Consider the following 19,500-nt stretch of genomic DNA (forward strand, 5'->3'; position numbering starts at 1 on the left):
AGCAGCAGTCAAAGTCGTCCCAGCACCACCAGGACACAGGACCGCATTAGGGTATGTTCACACATGGCAGAATTTTTTGTGACTGAAAGTCTGTTGTGAATGGGGTTTGTCTGCAGCATTTGTGCAGATTTCTGTAGGACCTTTCAGGAGCAAGGGGCACAGAGAAATTTCTGCAGCAAATCCACCATTGTGAATCTGCAGGTCCCTGCTGTGATCATACATGGTGGATGGATGGATGTTAAATGCATTTCAAGGGATAATCCCTTTGACTTGTGACATTAATCACGCTAGTTGTACGGGTCTGACATATGGAGACACATCACTATACAGTGATGCCATCAAGTCCACTGGTAAAACTAGATGAGGGAGAGCAGAATGTGTGGGACCATAAAAAATGGGTGCCCCCTAAGCAGGGACAGCCGCTTACCTGATGCTGTTAGGCAAAGGTCACAACAGCTTGTATGTCGGAAAGCATGCGGTATAGCTGCTGCGCGCTTTACCAGTCTGGATGATCCCGGCAGAATTGAGAGAAGCAGAGAGTAAACAGTATGGTACTTTTCACTCTATGCTTCTTTCAAGGCCACAGGTGATGGCTCTGGATTCGTAGTTCCTTTTCGATACAAATCAGTTCATTTGATCTCCTGGCCTATCTCTCCTGCAGCATGGTTGGCTGTGAACCAGGCCTTCGGTCCCGAACACCCTCTCACTGTGCGGTGATAATACAGTACACCACTAACAACTAAAAGTTAAGCGCATCACCAACCTAAATACCTGCACTTTTCTCCTGCTCATAATACACATGAGGCGCTGCTCCAATCTTTTGTTTTCTATAGCACTGCTGCTACTCCCATGCAGCTCCAGCCGCCCCTGCTCCCCACTTCCTGGTCGCGGCTTGAGACCAGTAGGAACAGGCTTGGAATGCCTACCTAGCCAACCACTGGCCATAGATGTAACCCACCTCAACCAGTGATTGGTCTAACCTAGGGCTGCACGATATGGGAAATTTGTGCGATTGCGATTAGGGCCCTAAAAATTGCGATAACGATGTGCGATGCAATATTTTAAGGGAATTGCACTAGAGGTCTATTTGCTTGGATTTTCCCATATGAGCCGCTGACGCGGCTGGGTATGACATAGTTGTGGGGGATCTGTGGAGGACGCCGAGTTGTGGGGGATCTGTGGAGGACGCCGTGTTGTGGGGGATCTGTGGAGGACGCCGTGTTGTGGGGGATCTGTGGAGGACGCCGTGTTGTGGGGGATCTGTGGAGGACGCCGTGTTGTGGGGGATCTGTGGAGGACGCCGTGTTGTGGGGGATCTGTGGAGGACGCCGTGTTGTGGGGGATCTGTGGAGGACGCCGTGTTGCGGGGGATCTGTGGAGGACGCCGTGTTGCGGGGGATCTGTGGAGGACGCCGTGTTGCGGGGGATCTGTGGAGGACGCCGTGTTGCGGGGGATCTGTGGAGGACGCCGTGTTGCGGGGGATCTGTGGAGGACGCCGTGTTGCGGGGGATCTGTGGAGGACGCCGTGTTGCGGGGGATCTGTGGAGGACGCCGTGTTGCGGGGGATCTGTGGAGGACGCCGTGTTGCGGGGGATCTGTGGAGGACGCCGTGTTGCGGGGGATCTGTGGAGGACGCCGTGTTGCGGGGGATCTGTGGAGGACGCCGTTATGTGGGGGATCTGTGGAGGACGCCGTTATGTGGGGGATCTGTGGAGGACGCCGTTATGTGGGGGATCTGTGGAGGACGCCGTTATGTGGGGGATCTGTGGAGGACGCCGTTATGTGGGGGATCTGTGGAGGACGCCGTTATGTGGGGGATCTGTGGAGGACGCCGTTATGTGGGGGATCTGTGGAGGACACCGTTATGTGGGGGATCTGTGGAGGACACCGTTATGTGGGGGATCTGTGGAGGACACCGTTATGTGGGGGATCTGTGGAGGACACCGTTATGTGGGGGATCTGTGGAGGACACCGTTATGTGGGGGATCTGTGGAGGACACCGTTATGTGGGGGATCTGTGGAGGACACTGTTATGTGGGGGATCTGTGGAGGACACTGTTATGGGGGATCTGTGGAGGACGCTGTTATGTGGGGGATCTGTGGAGGACGCTGTTATGTGGGGGATCTGTGGAGGACGTTGTTATAGGGGATGTGTGCTATGACACATAGGGCCATGAGGGGGGGCAGCATAAGACATATAGCATCTTATGCTGGTCCCCCTCATGGCCCTATGTGTCCCCTCATGTGTCCTAAACTGCGCACATAACTGGCTTTGTGTTAAGTATTTTACTAATGTGTAAAACAATCTCTCTCCTATTGATAACAGGTCCAGCCTCTGTACTCACTGTCACTATGAATGCACTACAGCGAGCGGCAGCGGCGCGTGACTGACGTCACTTAGTAATGCTCCTCCCACTTCAGGAAGCAGGAGCGTTACTAAGTTACTCAGTGACGCGCCGGCCAGCTCGCTCCCGCTCGTCGCTGCAGTGCATTCATCGTAAAAGTGAGTACAGAGGCTGGACCTGTTATCAATAGGAGAGAGATTGTTTCACACACCAGTAAAATACTTTACACACAAAGCCAGTTATGTGCGCGGGGCACCTTCATATATAATCGCGGCATTTTCGGGTCGGCCAAATCGCATTTGCCGATTATCGCGATTCGATTATTTTTTCGATTTATCGTGCAGCCCTAGTTGTGCAGATATTCCAGCCGGGACCAGGAAGTGGAGAGCAGCAGAGACTGGAGCAGCTAGGAAAGGCAGCAGGGGATTTTTTTTAACCCTTTCTGGGGAGAACATCTTTCGTGTTCTCTGCAAGTATAGTGCCCTACAGTTTAATAAACTGTATTTCAATACTGTGGCATATTCTCATGGCTTTCCTTAAAAGAGTCACCTCTTTTAAGGAAAGCTTCAAGCAATGAGGAAAACTCACGAGTTGCTCAGGGGGGAAATGAGCCACTAGTACTTGTCTGCCATGCACTCACCTCCGCAAAGAGTGTGCCCTGTGGCTCCAGGTAAAGACACATGCCATGTCGTTGATTGTCCAGGAAATCTTCTAACCTCAGAAACTTTACTGCACACAGGGATCTCCAATCTTTCCAAAATACTGAAATCTCAAGTTCTCTGGACTGAAAGAAAAAAGGATAAAAGGTAAATGGAGATGTGCTACAGTATAGCATGTTCTGCCAGGTTGAGCAATTCCTCAAGAAGATTAGTAAAAATAATTTTATTTTATTCAGTGGAAATGACTTGCATTACATGTGCCATGCAACCAAATCTGTACCTCAAGTTTAGAGTCGAGCGAACTTGTGTTTTTAAGTTTGGCCTACAAGGTTTGGGTTATGTAAGAATTTCCATTATGAATTTCACTACTACGGACCATAACTTCCATGGTAGCCGAATCCTTAACAGAATTCTTAAATAACCCGAACCTTGTACGCCAAATTTGAAAACGCAAGTTCGCTCAACACTACTCAAGTTCCCACACGTATCAGCAATCTTTGTAGCTGTATACATTTCTTCTTTTATATAGTCTTTCACATAGAAGACGACTCAAACTCCACTACGAACACTCTGATTAAACCGCTGCTTCTGTGATATTGTTGATTTAGTTTCAGTCATCTACACAGGCAACAGATATGAGTAAAGAAATGGATCAAGATTAGACAGCTGCAGGAAATGTTAAAACCGGGGAAGAACTTTACATGTGAACCTCTAACTCATATTACAGATACAATTCCTTCCCCTGTCACTGTGAAGACACCGCAGAGGCTGCTGTGATCACAGGACATTATTAGCTTGCAAATTACAGGCACCTTAAAATTCCCAATTTGGATCAAACTAGATATACGCCTGTGTAATAATACACTATTTTGTAACTGTAGACTACAAACTTAAACCTACTAAGGTGCATATCCTGAGGGGTGTTTAGCTTCTGAAGGTTTTATTGTCGACGACTGGTTTCACAGCCAAATCACTCAAAATAGAGAACAAATTGCAGTGACTCCACGCAGGGGGCTAGAGTGCAAACTAGTTGTACGTAGGACAGAAAAAAAAAATATATGGAAAAGAAATGCTTATAATATAGCAAGGCCAGTTTGTAGGGGGGGGGGGGGGGCTATATATATATATATATATATATATATATATATATATATATATATATATATATATATACACACATATATACATATATTATTTTGGGTGGGGGGGGGCTGGTTTGCAGTGTGCTTGACACTTTACAAAGAAGTGGATGGGGTGTCAGTGGCACTGAACTTTTATTATAAATTTACACCAAAAAATTATACCAGAAGCCTATGTCGCTTCCTGGCTGGCGTAAACTTTGATTGACAGGGCCAGGCAGTGTAAACCTCATGACACCTGGCCCTGTCAAAGTGAAGAGGGTACGGCAGTGGCAGAGAGAGCAGAGCCTCTAGGTGTAATGAGAACGTCCCCGTTGCTCCTAGAGTCTCATTTGCATATATTAAAACATCATTTTTCTCAGTAATGCGGCACATATGAACATGGGACCAACACAGATGCCTTCAGCTGCCAAGCGCACGTGCATCAGGTCAGCCAGTGTCATAGGGACAAATCTGCTGACAAGAGTCCTTCAAGCACCTATGCAGATACAGTCCTGATCAAAAGTTTAAGACCACTTGAAAAATGGCAAAAAATCCTATTTAGCATGGCTGGATCTTAATAAGGTTCCAAGTAGAGCTTCAACATGCAACAAGAAGAAATGGGAGTGAGACAAAACATTTTTTGAGCATTCAATTTAATAAAAACAAGAAATAAACTGAAACAGGCTGTTTTTCAGATGATCAAAAGTTTAGGACTACATGCCTTTAAAAGGCCAAATCTGTGCAAAGATGTGGATTCATTGTCATTTTCTGTCAGGTAGTCACACGTTGTGATGGCAAAGGAAAAAAAAAACTCTCCCTTTTTGAACGTGGTCGGGTTGTTGAACTGCATAAGCAGGGTCTCTCACAGCGCGCCATCGCTGCTGAGGTGGCACGCAGAAAGACAGTCATTTGGAATCTCTTAAAATGATCCTGAGGGTTATGGAACCAAAAAGTCAAGTGGAAGACCCAAAAAAAATGTCACCAGCACTGAGCCGGAGGATCCAATTGGCTGTCCGTCAAGACATTGGACAATCCTCGACCCAAATTAAAGGCCCTTACTGGTGCTGACTGCAGCCCCATAACCATTAGACGGCATCTGAGACTGAAGGTCTTCAAAGACCTAGTCTCCTTGAACGCCACAGAACTGCTCGTTTGGACTTTGCAAGAGAGCACAAAACATGGGACATTCAAAAATGGTAGAAAGTTTTATTCTCTGATGAGATTTTTTTTTAACCTTGATGGTCCTGATGGTTTCCAACGTTACTGGCATGACAAGCAGATCCCACCTGAGATGTTTTCTACGCGCCACAGTGGAGGGGGCGCCATAATGGTCTGGGGTGCTTTTTCCTTCAGTGGAACAATGGAGCTTCAGGAAGTGCAGGGGCGTCAAACGGCCGCTGGCTATGTCCAGATGTTGCAGAGAGCATTCCTCATGACTGAGGGCCCTCGTCTGTGTGGTAACGTCCGGGTTTTTCAACAGGACAATGCTACATTACACAATGCCCGCAGGACAAGGGACTTCTTCCAGGAGAATAACATCACTCTTTTGGCCCATCCTGTGTGTTCCCCTGATCTAAATCCAATTGAGAACCTTTGGGGATGGATGGCAAGGGAAGTTTACAAAAATGGACAACAGTTCCAGACAGTAGATGGCTTTCGTGCGGCCGTCTTCACCACTTGGAGAAATGTTCCCACTCACCTCATGGAAACGCTTGCATCAAGCATGCCGAAACGAATTTTTGAAGTGATCAACAATAACGGCGGAGCAACTCATTACAGAGTTCATGTTTGGAAGTTGGATTTCTGTTTTGGGGGGGGGGGGGGGGGGGGTTTAGTTTTTTTTTGGAGGTGTGGCACTAAACTTTTGATCAGCTGAAAAACAGCCTGTTTCAGTTTATTCGTTGTGTTCATTAAATTGAATGCTCAAAAAATGTTTTGTCTCACTCCCATTTCTTCTTGTTGCATGTTGAAGCTCTACTTGGAACCTTGTTAAGATCCAGCCATGCTAAATAGGATTTTTTGGCATTTTTCAAGTGGTCTTAAACTTTTGATCAGGACTGTATATGGTTCTCCATGGTTACATTCTGCACACAAACTCCATCTGTAATCTGACCCTGCTGGTTAAGTAATACTTCCATCCATCTCCTATTCCTGGTCACCTACACTACGTTAGCAGGAAATGAAAGGAGGTCGTAATGAACAATATACATAAGATGATCTTGCTGAATGCTTTAGAATTCAGCAAAAATTTTTTTTAATAAAAACACCAAAAATCATTCATCAAGTGAGAGCATCAAGCCATATGGAGGGGGCAGAAGAATATAGCCCTATTGTGTTACATTCTCGTGCCCCGGGCTGCTAGCTTATCGGGCACACTTTGTTAAGAACACAGGCAAGCTGGCTGCCCCCATAATAATGCTTAGGAAATAAAATAAAAAAATATTTAAAAAAAGTGATGCGCTATCACCAGTTTTAACTGGCAGATAACATTTTTGGTGACATTTCCTTTAAATTCGAATACACATTTATGTAACTGATGCACACGATCTTATTTGCCCCCCCCCCCCCCCCCCCTTGCAGATGGGAGTCCTCAGTACTATACATACTCTGTCCAGCTCTAGTGTAAACTTCTGGTCCCATGACTGGTTAGAAATAGGTTTCCAGTAGGTCTGACCAACCACGGTATTGTCCAGCTTCAGCACAGCACAGACCTCATCTGTAAAGAAATTACACCAACTCAGCTTAAAAGGCTAAGAGGATTGCGAGAAACAAAAAGCTCCACTGTTAAACCCACCACAACAAAATATCTGCTTAAGAAAAGATTAGAGATTTAGTTTTCTTTTGTAAAGAGACGCGAATGTATGAACAGACCAATTGCTTTCAAATGGACCAGACGCCCTTGCCAACTGTAGGGCATGCTAAGTATGGATTGTCTTTAAACCCTTCGTCTATGTAAGGAGTCCAATTAAATTAGAAGATGTATCTTGCCAAGCTGTGGTGTAATGATGGTGAACAATAGCATAGGAGTTATAGGTGGTCTGACAGCAGCTTAGGTGATGAGGAATACAGGTAAACCATATGTGGGGTTCTGCTTTAGAAACTTTAACACACTGCGTTTCATTAATGGAACCAAGCTTGGAAAGAAACGGTCCGCTCTGTTCATCTAGATGGCAATTGGTTTAGGCTAGCCATATACAGGTGAAACTCGAAAAATTAGAATATCTTGCAAAAGTTTATTTATTTCAGTAATGCAAATTCAACTTAAAATTAGAATATTCTGAAAAGGTTCAGTGTTCTAGGCTCAAAGTGTCACACTCTAGTCAGCAAATTAATCCATACCCCCTGAGCAAAGGGGACCTGAGAGTGTGACTTTGGGGTTTTCATAAGCTGTAAGCCCTAATCATCCAAATTATAACAAATAAAGGCTTGAAATATCTCGCTTTGCATGTAATGAGTCTATCTCATATATTAGTTTCACCTTTTAATTTGCATTACTGAAATAAATGAACTTTGCACGATATTATAATTTTTCGAGTTTCACCTGTACATTAGATGACTCTGCATGGTGTCCATACAACCCCAATATCTGCTGTGAGATGGTGAACTTTGAAGTTCAATATGTCTTATCCCATTTTCCCTCTGAAGATCGGCCATGGCCATAGGTCTCTGGATGGAAGCAGAGCAAAGCCTGGCTTCTTATTCATAGGAACGCATCTTATAGTCTGCAACATTGCTTAGCTCAGTGGCACGTCATATCACGTGTGTCTATAGAAGAAGGGGTGCAAAGACAGTCAATGGGGCAGTAATAGGGACTAAGGTTTAGACTCCTTAAATGTACACTAGACAGTCTAAAGATGCCCTAGATTTATTATAGAGGCGGATGGTGGATGATCTATTTGGTGCATCTTTAGACTATCTAGTCTAACTTTATACCACCTATTAGCTTACTTTTTTTTTGCAAATTTTGTAAGAATTATGGCACATCCTGATTTGTACATTTCCAACAATGTTTCTCTTGGAGAATTCAAGGTGTTGTGTCATGAACACAACCCCTTCCCACACCACGGCCTATGGACATTGTATAACGAGGTTCCCGACTCATGAGCCCCCAAAGAAAAGTACTGCAAACTAAGAGCAGCTTTGGTGGAAGTAGCTCATGCATGTATTGGCCAGGATGTATTACAGGGGGTTATTTACTAAATGATATACGCCATTTTTCTGGAGTATATCTGTTGCAGATTGAATTTTTTTTCCCCGCTCACGCCAGGTCTAAAAAAGGGGCAGTGACATGGGTGGGCCACCAGGCCCATCTCATTTATCATATTTCTACGCCTGTTTTAGGCATAGAAAATGTTCAAAATCTACACCAGTAAGGAAGCCAATGTAGATTTAGACTGGTCGTGGATGCACCAAAGTTATATAGAGGCTGGCGCCCCTACATAACTTCGGCAGATACACCGCCATCTTATGGGTTATTAAGACCGGTGTCTAAAATGCTTTCCACAGCTTCCCCCAGTGATGACCGCTGATCATCAAGCCAACATCAATCTAAAGAGGTCAATGGATGAGACAATCTCATAATTATTTGTTGAGTACAAATTAGTTTACCTTATACTAGATGTATATTTAAAGTTCTTCTAGAAGCTGATTTATGAACATTGGAGCAAGATGGGCCAAGCATAAGAACTACAGAAAACGTAATGTTGTTCTTCTAACATTTACCGCCACATGCAAATAACAGTCATGACTATAACAAGATAGAGTAACAGTGCTATAAAAGCTATAGGCCAGTACGGAAAGGTAAAACTGGCCAATTTCTCCAAACACACTTCAAGGTAATATCCTATTAAAGACGATGGAAACTTTTTCCATAAACGCAGCGATCATGAGACATTAGTTTGCCAAGATCATGTAAATGGAAGGAGACAATAACAAACAGAAAGTTACTGAACTGGAAAAGTCATCTGTCTTCAGGAGATTCCGACCGCTGACACTTTTAGTTTTACTTGTCCTGCTCATGAAGGAGGATCTCGCCTCGCTTGGACTCCACCCTGGAAGGGTCGCGGTAGCTGCTTTCGACCTACCAGGGACATTCTCAAGAATGTCCTGGCAGCCCATGAGCCGGACTTCCAGGGTACCTGAGGAATACAAACAATGAGAAGAAATGAGGCCTACACACTCTCATGAGAGGGTTTTCTGGTTTCTACATATGGAAGACAGGTTACCCAAAATCAGATTGGTGGGGATACAATACCTGGAACCCCCATAGATAAATAATAAAACATACCAGCAATCGCCTTCCTATGAAACTGGGCTGAGAAGGTTTGAGAAATCAGACCTATAGGATCTATGTCCGGCACTAAAGTGCATCCCCCCGGGCACAAAAGAGCTAAATACAACATGTAAAATGTACATAGTCTAAAGAAGAAAAAAATAAATACAGACGCCCTCTTGGCGTGTTCAGTTTGCTGCCATAGTTGACTGGTAAGTGGCACTCTATAATCATCACTTTGGCAGGTGGCTTAAAAGGGTATTCTGAGATTTTTATACTGACTACCTATTCTCTGGGTAGGTTATCAATATCTCCCGACTCCCGGGACCTCCGACTATTTGCTGTTTGAGAAGGCAAACGAATAGGGCTGAGAATGATACCAAACACAGCCGATATACAACGTACGCCGCTGTACTTTGTAAGCTGCGAGAAGGCCGCGGCGCTCACAGGAGCGTCAATGCTTTCTCATACAGCGGATACGCGGGGGTCACCACCGATCAGATACTGATCTGTATCAGAATCTCAGAAAACCCCTTTAATTACTGTATATAAAACTATTAGCAAGACATAGACTTGTTACATTTTCAGCAAATAGTCAGCATCCCTTACATATATGTAGCGACATAAAATGTTTATTTCGTACATCTGGGTCCCGAGGGTGCTCGCAGCTACAACCTAAGCCCCCCGCTAGGACATGAATCCATGCACCAGGATTAATTTAGTCAGACGCCAATCAGAAGCCAATTAACCTACATAATCTGTAAGTGTACAACCCACAGTGTACACACTCTGCTGGAGAAACTGCATGAAGGTCTCAAAAGGAAGATGAGCAGCGAGGATCACTCTGCGCACAAGTACAGAATAGTTCTCAGATGGGTCAGAACAAACGTGCTTGTTGGACAAAAATAACAGTTAAAACAAAAATGGAATTTAGGGGGGGGGGGGATTTCATTATACAGGAGAAATCTAATTGAGGTCAAGTTATAATTTTGCATTTGTTTGGAGATTTTCAGCTTTTAGAGGGCAACACAGTGACTTATGATATGCAGCAAGGTGGCCGCTTCACAACAAATATCTGGACCCCAGTGACAAAAGCACCAATGTCATAGGTGCCAACAGTCCTGACGTTACCAGGACTGAAACTGAAAGACAGTCCCAACTATTTCAGGTTGTCCCCGAATAGGTGGGCTCAGTAGTCCAACCCATAATTGGGGAGCCCCAGGGCGGGTTTGTGGCGTTTCTCAGGAGGAGCTTACATGCCCCAAATTTACCAACTGCAATTTTGGCAATTATGACCAATGTGGCCACAACGTAGCCACAGAAAAACTACTTTTCAAGCAAAAACAAAACACCAGTTCTGTCTGCAGCTCATGGCGGTGCTCTTCAGCCCACCAACCTAGGGCATTTTATTACATAACTACTGCTGTGATTTGGATTATCAGCAATAAGTGGTGACAAATCTCTGGAAAAGACAGAAAAACAAACTTGTCATGTCTGCTTGGGCTGTAAGACTGAAGATAAAGACCTCAAAAACAGGTCCCTAATCTGAATAAGGAACATATTAGGCAGAAGTTGACCTTGTAGTATATAGTAACCAAAGAAAAACTTTCATTTTAGCAGAGCAGTTAAAAAAATAAAATAAATCAAGTGGGTTCACGGCTTTGGACATTCCCCACTTGTGAGAAGGATACCTTGACAATAAGCTGGTCAAAAGTGTCCTCGTGCTTTGACTCCAAGCAATCAGCTATAATCTGCGAGTTAACCTTGCCAATACGTGTTCAATCTCCCTACAGTGCCACCACAGGAGAAATGAAGCATTACACAACATCAATGGTTGGTCTGTGCAAGACAAAATACATTAAGGCCTAAAAATGCTCAATAGAGGCTCAATAAGGGCACCCTAGAGAACAAGAAGAGACCCCAAAAAGACTCATTCACTGGCACCACTCCAAAGTCATCAAATCCCTGATAAAAGGGGGGTGAAGAAAATCAGAGCTGTGTCCACAGTAGTAGTAGACAGGAGGATAGTCAGAAGTGGCGACAAGCCAATGTAAAGACAGTCAAACTTCTGACTGTCTTTTTGGGGTCTCTTCTTGTTCTCTAGGGTGCCCTTATTGAGCCTCTATTGAGCATTTTTAGGTCTTAATGTCTTTTGTGTCTCTGTAGGTTAGCATAGGCGATACCTTGACCATTTGGCTGCCTTCCGTTTATTGTCCTTATCACCCTCCTTCCAAACAGGCCTCTAAATTCTGTGCCCTACATCCACTTTCTTGGCGCCCATCACCTTATATACCTAGGGTGCACACCCCTAATATATATCTTTATTAGTCCTAACCTCTTTTTTTAAAATATATTTTTGTCTTTTTCACACTGGTCTGTGTAAGGCCGGGTGAGCATGCATGTATCCTCAGTCGGAAGAGGTGGAAGAAGCAGTTTATTTCCCAGAGAACAAGGAGATTGGGCAGTTGCTCAATCCTCATCTTCCCCAACATCTGCCACGAAGGGAGAGTCTGGAGGTCCCATACATATTAGAAAAAACAGCAGGTGAAGATGCATCTAAAGTGTATGGCCAGCGTAATAAAGACCAGATCCTCCAGAGACTCTTTATAGCCTCTTCCGCTTTTGGCCAAAGAAGCGAGGATCCTGAACAGGATACCCCTCCTCTATAAAAAAAAAACAACACATTTTCATACACCAAATTAGTGAATTCCGAGTTAGAAGTGGACAGCCCCTACAAAGCGGAGGTCCAATTAGTTTCTGAGCCGCTCATTTCAGAAACCCCAAGCATCACAAGAACCACTTAGGGACAGGAGGCTGCATTACACCTAGGCAAAAACCAATTGCCTGTGCCAAAAAAAAATGTATAGCAGTCCAAAAATATGAAAATTAAAAATATATAATTGCCACATTAGAAGATCTCCTCCTTGTTAGGGTACATTCACACGACCGTGTGTAATCCTTTCCGATTTGCGGTCCGCAAATAACGGAACCGGGTGTCTGCATTTTACGGACAAATGACTTCCGTATGTCCTCCGTTTTTTACAGTCCGCAAAAAACGGAGAGAAAAAAAAGCATTAAGGCCTTCAAAAATACGGAAGCGGATCCGCAAAAAACGGATGACATACGGAAACCATTCCGTATGTCATCCGCAGTTTGCGGATCCATTGACTTGAATGGTGCTACGGACCGATCTGTACGGACAATAGTAGGACATGCTTTATATTTTTGCGGAATAGAAATGCGGACAACATACTGAATGTTGTCCGCACATTTTTTTTCACCCATAGGAATGAATGGGTCCGCTTCTATTCCGCAAAATGCAAAACTGATGCGGAAAAAATAATACGGTCGTGTGAATGTACCCTTATGCAGGTTACACGTTCCCTCCCACGCAGAAAAGTCAAGTCCATCATGATTTTTAGGTTTACCTGTTAGGGCGGCTGGCTTGGATAGTGTGCTGTACTTGTTCTGTGTAGAGATCATACTTTGTCGTGGGCTTAGCGTTGGAGATGCAACCATTGAGAGCTCTTCTATGATGATACTGCTTTTCGGGTGATTTTTTGGGAGCTCACTGAGCCTTTGTTCTAGAGAATATTTCAGGAGGTCCAGCTTCTGACTAGACTCATTAAATCTTGACTGAGCCTGAAAACCATAGAAAGCCCATTAGAATTCACATTTATGGAGCAAATATATATAGATTATATATGTAACCAAGACATCTGACAGTTCAAGCATCTCAAGTCAGCAAGACCTAGAACCTACTTGCCTGAAAGACGTTCTGCGAGATCTTTGAAACAAACAATACTAGAATTAATCAATCATCCATTGTTCTGGCGGACGTATGCTACTAAAGATGTTCTCTGCAGGGTCAATGTCTGGCTGGCTGTGGCTTCCCCCAGTTATTTGCTTGAGGGGAAGGAGGGGTCTTGGGCGCTGGATCTGAAGCAATTAGTTGATCACCATGGTGGCTCCAAACTTAAAAGGGTTGTCCCACGAAAAACAAAACATTCAGCAGTTTTCAAACCAGCACCTGGATCTGAATACTTTTGTAATTGCATGTAATAAAAAATGTAGTATAGTCCCTGAGCTAGTCAATAAAATGTATCTGTATAGCGCCACCTGCTGTTTGTTCATTTTCTTATTTCTCTGTCCAACTTGCTCAGGTGGACGCACATGCTCAGTTAAATCCTTCAACTGCCTCCTTAGCTGTGAAAGGGAGATAGCTGCAGCAGAAAGGACACATACCCTGAGCTGTGATAGGGAGATAGCTGCAGCAGAAAGGACACATACCCTGAGCTGCGATATTGAGATAGTTGCAGCAGAAAGGACACATACCCTGAGCTGCGATATTGAGATAGTTGCAGCAGAAAGGACACATACCCTGAGCTGCGATATTGAGATAGCTGCAGCAGAAAGGACACATACCCTGAGCTGTGATAGGGAAATAGCTGCAGCAGAAAGGACACATACCCTGAGCTGCGATATTGAGATAGCTGCAGCAGAAAGGACACATCCCTAGGCTGTGATAGGGAGATAGCTGCTGCAGAAAGACACATACCCTGAGCTGTGAAGAGGGAGATAGCTGCAGCGAAAGTACACATACCCTGAGCCTGTGATAGGGAAATAGCTGCAGCAGAAAGGACACACACCTTGAGCTGTGATATTGAGATAGCTGCAGCAGAAAGGACACATACCCTGAGCTGTGATAGGGAGATAGCTGCAGCAGAAGGACACATACCCTGATCTGCGAAATTGAGATAGCTGCTGCAGAAAAGGACACAATACCCTGAGCTGTGATGGGAAATAGCTGCAGCAGAAAGACACATACCCTGACTTTGTCCCCTGATCTGCCAGCTAGATATAATGTAGCAAAGCAATTGGAATAATACATGTGGAGATCTGTGGATCCATGGAGGTACAGGCTGGTCTATGCTTTGTTAGTAGAGTCTGTCATGTCCTATATGTCAGATTTCATTTTTTACATTAATCGTGGGATAACCCCTTTAAAGGACACGCACACAAAAGATGCTTCATGTGTTTTCTCTCTTCCTTACATAACTAGTAACGTTGAACAGGAGTAGACGACATCAGTGGTCCTTACAGCTAAGGTTTCATATTCATAGTCATGAGGCATGGAAATCTGGACTGATCTTTCTACAGAAACAAGTCACCACTCCCGTGGAGCTTGATGAATAGCAAGGTGCACAGCGCCTGATGACTCGCAGATCAGCAATTCTGTAGGAGAGACAACCCCCAGCGGACTGCACATTATCAGGTAATGATACTACTATAAATAGTACTTTTACTAGTAAGGACATAACTTACAGCTTTTATGTGCACACTTGAAGAAATGCCTGAGGAATCTTAATCCTAAGGTAATGTCGTCTACATTTCCCCCAAGTAATTACATAATGCTTCCTTCAGGGCTATTCCGCTGAGAAGAAATGCGCTCTGGCAAGCACTGCAGCATTACACAGCGAATGCTCTTAGAAACGGAAATTTTTGGAATGTACACTGCAGGATCCAAAATGAACAAAGAAAAAAAAAAGTAACACCTATAAAAAAATATTTAAGCATCTAACCAAACTGTTCGGCTACATGCACACGACCGTGAAAAAAAAAAAAGTTGGTTAAAAACAGACACACTGTCCGTTTTTCATGACCATTTTGCATCAGTGTGTGCATCCATTTTCTGGCCGTTTGTCTGTTTTTAATGTCAGTTTTGCATCCGTTTTTATGAAATTTGATTGGCAGTTATTTCTACACCCACTGTCCCCAGCTTTAATAATGCCCCCATAATAGCCCACCGCTACAACCTAACCTTATCCACTTGCTCACGCTGCAGCAGTCTCTCTCTTCACTTAACAGGACGGTTGCACTCCTGTCAATCGGCCGTTAAAAACAGTCCCATTGATTTAAATGGGGTACGTCTGGCCGTGGAAACTGCCAAAAATAGGACATGTCCTATTTTTGGACGGATGCTATTCACTGGCCATTAAAAGAACGGCCATGTGAATAGCCCCATAGACTTTCATTGGTGCTAAAAATGGCCGTGTGACGGATGTTACTTAGGGCTCTTTCACACCTGCGTTCTTGTCTTCCGGCATAGAGTTCCGTCGTCGGGGCTCTATGCCGGAAGAATCCTGATCAGGATTATCCTAATGCATTCTGAATGGAGTGAAATCCGTTCAGGATGCATCAGGATGTCTTCAGTTCCGGAACGGAACGTTTTTTTGGCCGGAGAAAATACCGCAGCATGCTGCGCTTTTTGCTCCTCCAAAAATCCGGAACACTTGCCGCAAGGCCGGATCCGGAATTAATTGCCCATTGAAAGGCAATTGATCCGATCCGTCCTTTAAGCTAAATGTCGATTCGTCGCATTTGCCGGAGCCGACATTTAGCTATTACAGAGTGGTTACCATGGCTTGCCGGGACGCTAAAGTCCTGTCAGCCATGGTAAGTGTAGTGGGGTAGCGGGGGAGCAGTGTACTTACCGTCCTGCGGCTCCCCGGTCGCTCCAGATTGAATCAGGGCGCCCCAAGCGCATGGAACACGTGATCGCATGGATCACGTCATCCATGCGCATGGGCGCTCTGACGTCATTCTGGAGCGCCCCGGGGAGCCGCACGGACTGTAAGTATACCGCTCCCCCGCTCCTACATGGCAGGCCAGTACTTTAATAGCGTCCTGGGTGCCATAGTAACACTGAAAGCATTTGGAAGACGGTTCAGTCTTCAAATGCTTTCAGTACACTTGCGTTTTTCCGGATCCGGCAGGCACCTCCGGCAACGGAAGTACATGCCGGATCCCAACAACGCAAGTGTGAAAGAGGCCTTAGGCTACTTCCACACTTGCCAGATCAGGCAAAATATATGCCAACTGATGGCATTTGTAAGACGGATCAGGATCCTGATCAGTCTGAAAAATGCCTGACCCGTCTTACAAATGCATTGAAATGCCGGATCCGTCTTTCCAGTGTCATCCGGAAAAACGCATCCGGCATTTATTTTTTTAACATTTTTTCGGTCTGCGCATGTGGATCCGGCATTTTGAATGCCGGCGGTAATACATTCCCATGGAAAAAAATGCATTCAGGCAAGAGTTCTGTTTTTTGGGCCGGAGATAAAACCGTAGCATGCTGCGGTTTTATCTTTGTCCCGATCAGTCAAAAAGACTGAACTGAAGACATCCTGAACGGATTTCTCTCCATTCAGAATGCATGGGGATAAAACTGATCAGTTCTTTTCCAGTATAGAGTCCCTAGGACGGAACTCAGTGGCGGAAAAGAAAAACGCCAGTTGGAAAGTAGCCTTAAACGGCCATCACACGGCCATTATTCACCGTCATGTGCATGAGGCCTTATGCATCCTTTTAGCATGCTGATCCTCGTCTGAACATGCAGGAAATGACAGGAAAGTTTTTGGTGCGGATTTTATACAAATTTTTGCCCTGGTTCACACTGGGAATTTGCATTGCAGTTTCAATGCATTATTTTATCTACGCATTCAGTAGTGCAATTGTATGTGAAACTGATGAATTGCTCAGGATAGTTCCCTGCCGCCAGTGTAAAACTAAGGCAGATTTCTCCGGATCCGGTAATGCTGGATAATACCGCCTTCCAGCCATACCCCTTAACTATAATGGGGTCGGGCAGAGATTCGGGCGCTAGCTGGCAAATATATGCTGAGAATCGGCCATATAGTTGCAGGCATCGTTTTTGTCCAGCCGATTCCCGACATTGTCTGCTGGACCTACCTTAAGGCCCTATTACACCTGCAAATGAAGCAGGTGATTGTTGGGATGGACGTGTTCCTTCGCGGCAATCGCTCGCTAGCGGAGGAGACCACTGCTATTACATGCAGACTAATGCCTATCGCTAATGGCATCGCTCGTCCTCATACTGAACCACTGTTTGCCGGCAGCAGATTGTGATTACATGGCACGATCTTCCGCCGACAAATGTGGATTGTTGAAAGACTCCATTAATCGACGGCGGTATTACACTGCCAGATCATCGCTAACAAGCGTTCATATGAGCGATGATTTTGAAGATCGTCTGCTGGTGGGATAGGGCCCTTACACTGCAACAGATTTAGACCAAGAGCAGAATTTGCGAAACTGCAGAAAAGTCGAGATAACCCCCTTCAGAAAGAAAAATAAAGAAGCCCACCTGTGTGCGGCTTTTACAGGTGACACTGCACAAAAATCGCTCAAAGACGTTCCTAGAACTAGTTTTATTTGACAAAGGTCTCGGCATTCGCAGCGGTGGGTGTAAACCTTACCTGGGGGGCTCCTGGACATTGTGCTCCGGTTATAATGCTGGTATTCACAGTAACATTTACTCACGGGATAATTGCCAAACAAAGGACATATAAATCTCTCACAAAAAATAAAAATATAAAAATGCATGTGTCACACTACATGATTTTCATTAAAAGGATCACATAAGCCACTTATAAAGTAAAGGTGCTTTATCATACCGCCGTCTGCAAGCGGTGGGAGGGACCTCACCTAAAATAAACTTGAAAAATCAAACACTACTCCACCCAAGAAAAACGCCAAACCCAACTGTGCCTGAGCTGTCAAATCCTGACGTACTGTGTATTAACCATGACTAAGCCGCAGTGCTGAGCGTGTAACAATATCAGGAAAATCAAGAATGCTGCAAGCTTGTACCGTCTTACCATGTCATCCACAGAGACGCAGGACTTACTTCAGTGAGGGCCTTCCTGTCTGTAACCTTCCCAGATCCTAGCAGCTTCATAACGTTTTTAGCGCCTTCTGCCACCGCAAACTCTATCCTAAAATGATGCCGCAATTCTTCCATTCGGAGCTCAAGAGGACTAATCACAGGTTTTGCTGAAAGCATTGAAAAAACAGCATTAGATGAATAAGAAACAGCCCTATGCTCAAACAGGCAACACATTAATCAAATCACTGATTTAGGGTATGTTCACGTCCCAGAAAATACACGTCAGATAAATTCCTTGTGCATCATCTGCAGAATTTGGAGCAGTAATCCAAGGTTGACCCTCGGACTTTTGCTGCGGTTTTGTAGTTTGAATGCCATGGAATTTAGGCTGTTCTTCCGTGTGAACCCTTTTGGTATGATATGTGCTGTCAAGCCACGTTAACCACACCACGGTTACTGCAAGAGGTTGGTAGCCAATATGAACTAACACCCCTATGGAAGAATTTTCATACAGGTGTCTCAAGTCCTCAAACGTTAAGCTGAGTGCAAGTCCTAAGGGAGCAGAGGATCACACAGGAACCCTTTGGTATTTTTATTTTTTTATGAGGTTGTTCACCCTGAAGGCAGTTTGGGCAGAACACCTAGCGTGGTCGGACCTGTGGAGGGAGATCATACATATCTGATCCCCGTCTCTGTGTTCTGGCTCCATTGCTCCCCCACTGCCTCTGCAGATCCTTATTCTCCCCGCGTCAACATCCGGTTTAACGTGGGTCATACGGACACTGCAGCGGAGATGTGCTCTCAATGGGTCGTGTGACCCAGTGACGTGATGCATGGGAGATATGTCACCGCTGCAGCAACCACGTGACATCAAACCGGATCATGATGTGTGGAGAACAGATATCTGCAGTAGCGTCGGAGCTGCCAAAGAGTCGGAATCCAGCAGCGGGGATCGGGTAAGTAGGATTCCCTCCACAGGTGTGGCCACGTTGGGGGTCTGCCAAAACGGCTTTAAATCCCTGTGTCACCCCCTACAGTAGACATGTGTCAGTTTTGCCCAGCCTGAATCTGTCCCTTTGTTCTTGTGATATGATGGTGGGTCTCTGCAATAGGGCGAACACCAATCACGCGCAGCAATTTGCCACCGATACTCAAGAGTAGTGTTGAGTGAACTTGTGTTTTAAGTTCGGGTTATCGAAGAATCGCGTTATGGATTCTAAAATTCCGTTATGGTCCGTTGTAGCGGAATCCATAACACGATCCTTCAATAACCCGAACATTAGACGCCGAACTTAAAAACACAAGTTCGGTCAACACCACTCAAGAGTAATCAACCCATGGAAACTTTCAGAATTTCATTCATGATTGATCATTTCTCCAGTGTGAGGACAGAAACCTCCATTACTACAC

At 44.9% G+C, this 19,500-nt stretch overlaps 1 protein-coding gene across 1 annotated transcript in view; it reads right to left on the reverse strand.

The window, feature by feature from the left end:
* PKN2 (protein kinase N2) overlaps window positions 1–19,500 on the reverse strand; it is a 129,736-nt gene that overhangs the window by 22,578 nt on the left and 87,658 nt on the right. The window contains exons 6-10 of the mRNA XM_040407056.1: window positions 18,112–18,257; window positions 12,827–13,040; window positions 9,079–9,264; window positions 6,733–6,842; window positions 2,987–3,130 (exon numbers count right to left, since the gene is read on the reverse strand). Of these exons, the coding sequence (XP_040262990.1) occupies window positions 2,987–3,130; window positions 6,733–6,842; window positions 9,079–9,264; window positions 12,827–13,040; window positions 18,112–18,257 (800 nt within the window). The remainder of the gene's footprint in view (window positions 1–2,986; window positions 3,131–6,732; window positions 6,843–9,078; window positions 9,265–12,826; window positions 13,041–18,111; window positions 18,258–19,500) is intronic.

This window comes from Bufo bufo, chromosome 9 (genome assembly GCF_905171765.1).
Source record: "Bufo bufo chromosome 9, aBufBuf1.1, whole genome shotgun sequence".
NCBI classification, from domain to species: domain Eukaryota; kingdom Metazoa; phylum Chordata; class Amphibia; order Anura; family Bufonidae; genus Bufo; species Bufo bufo.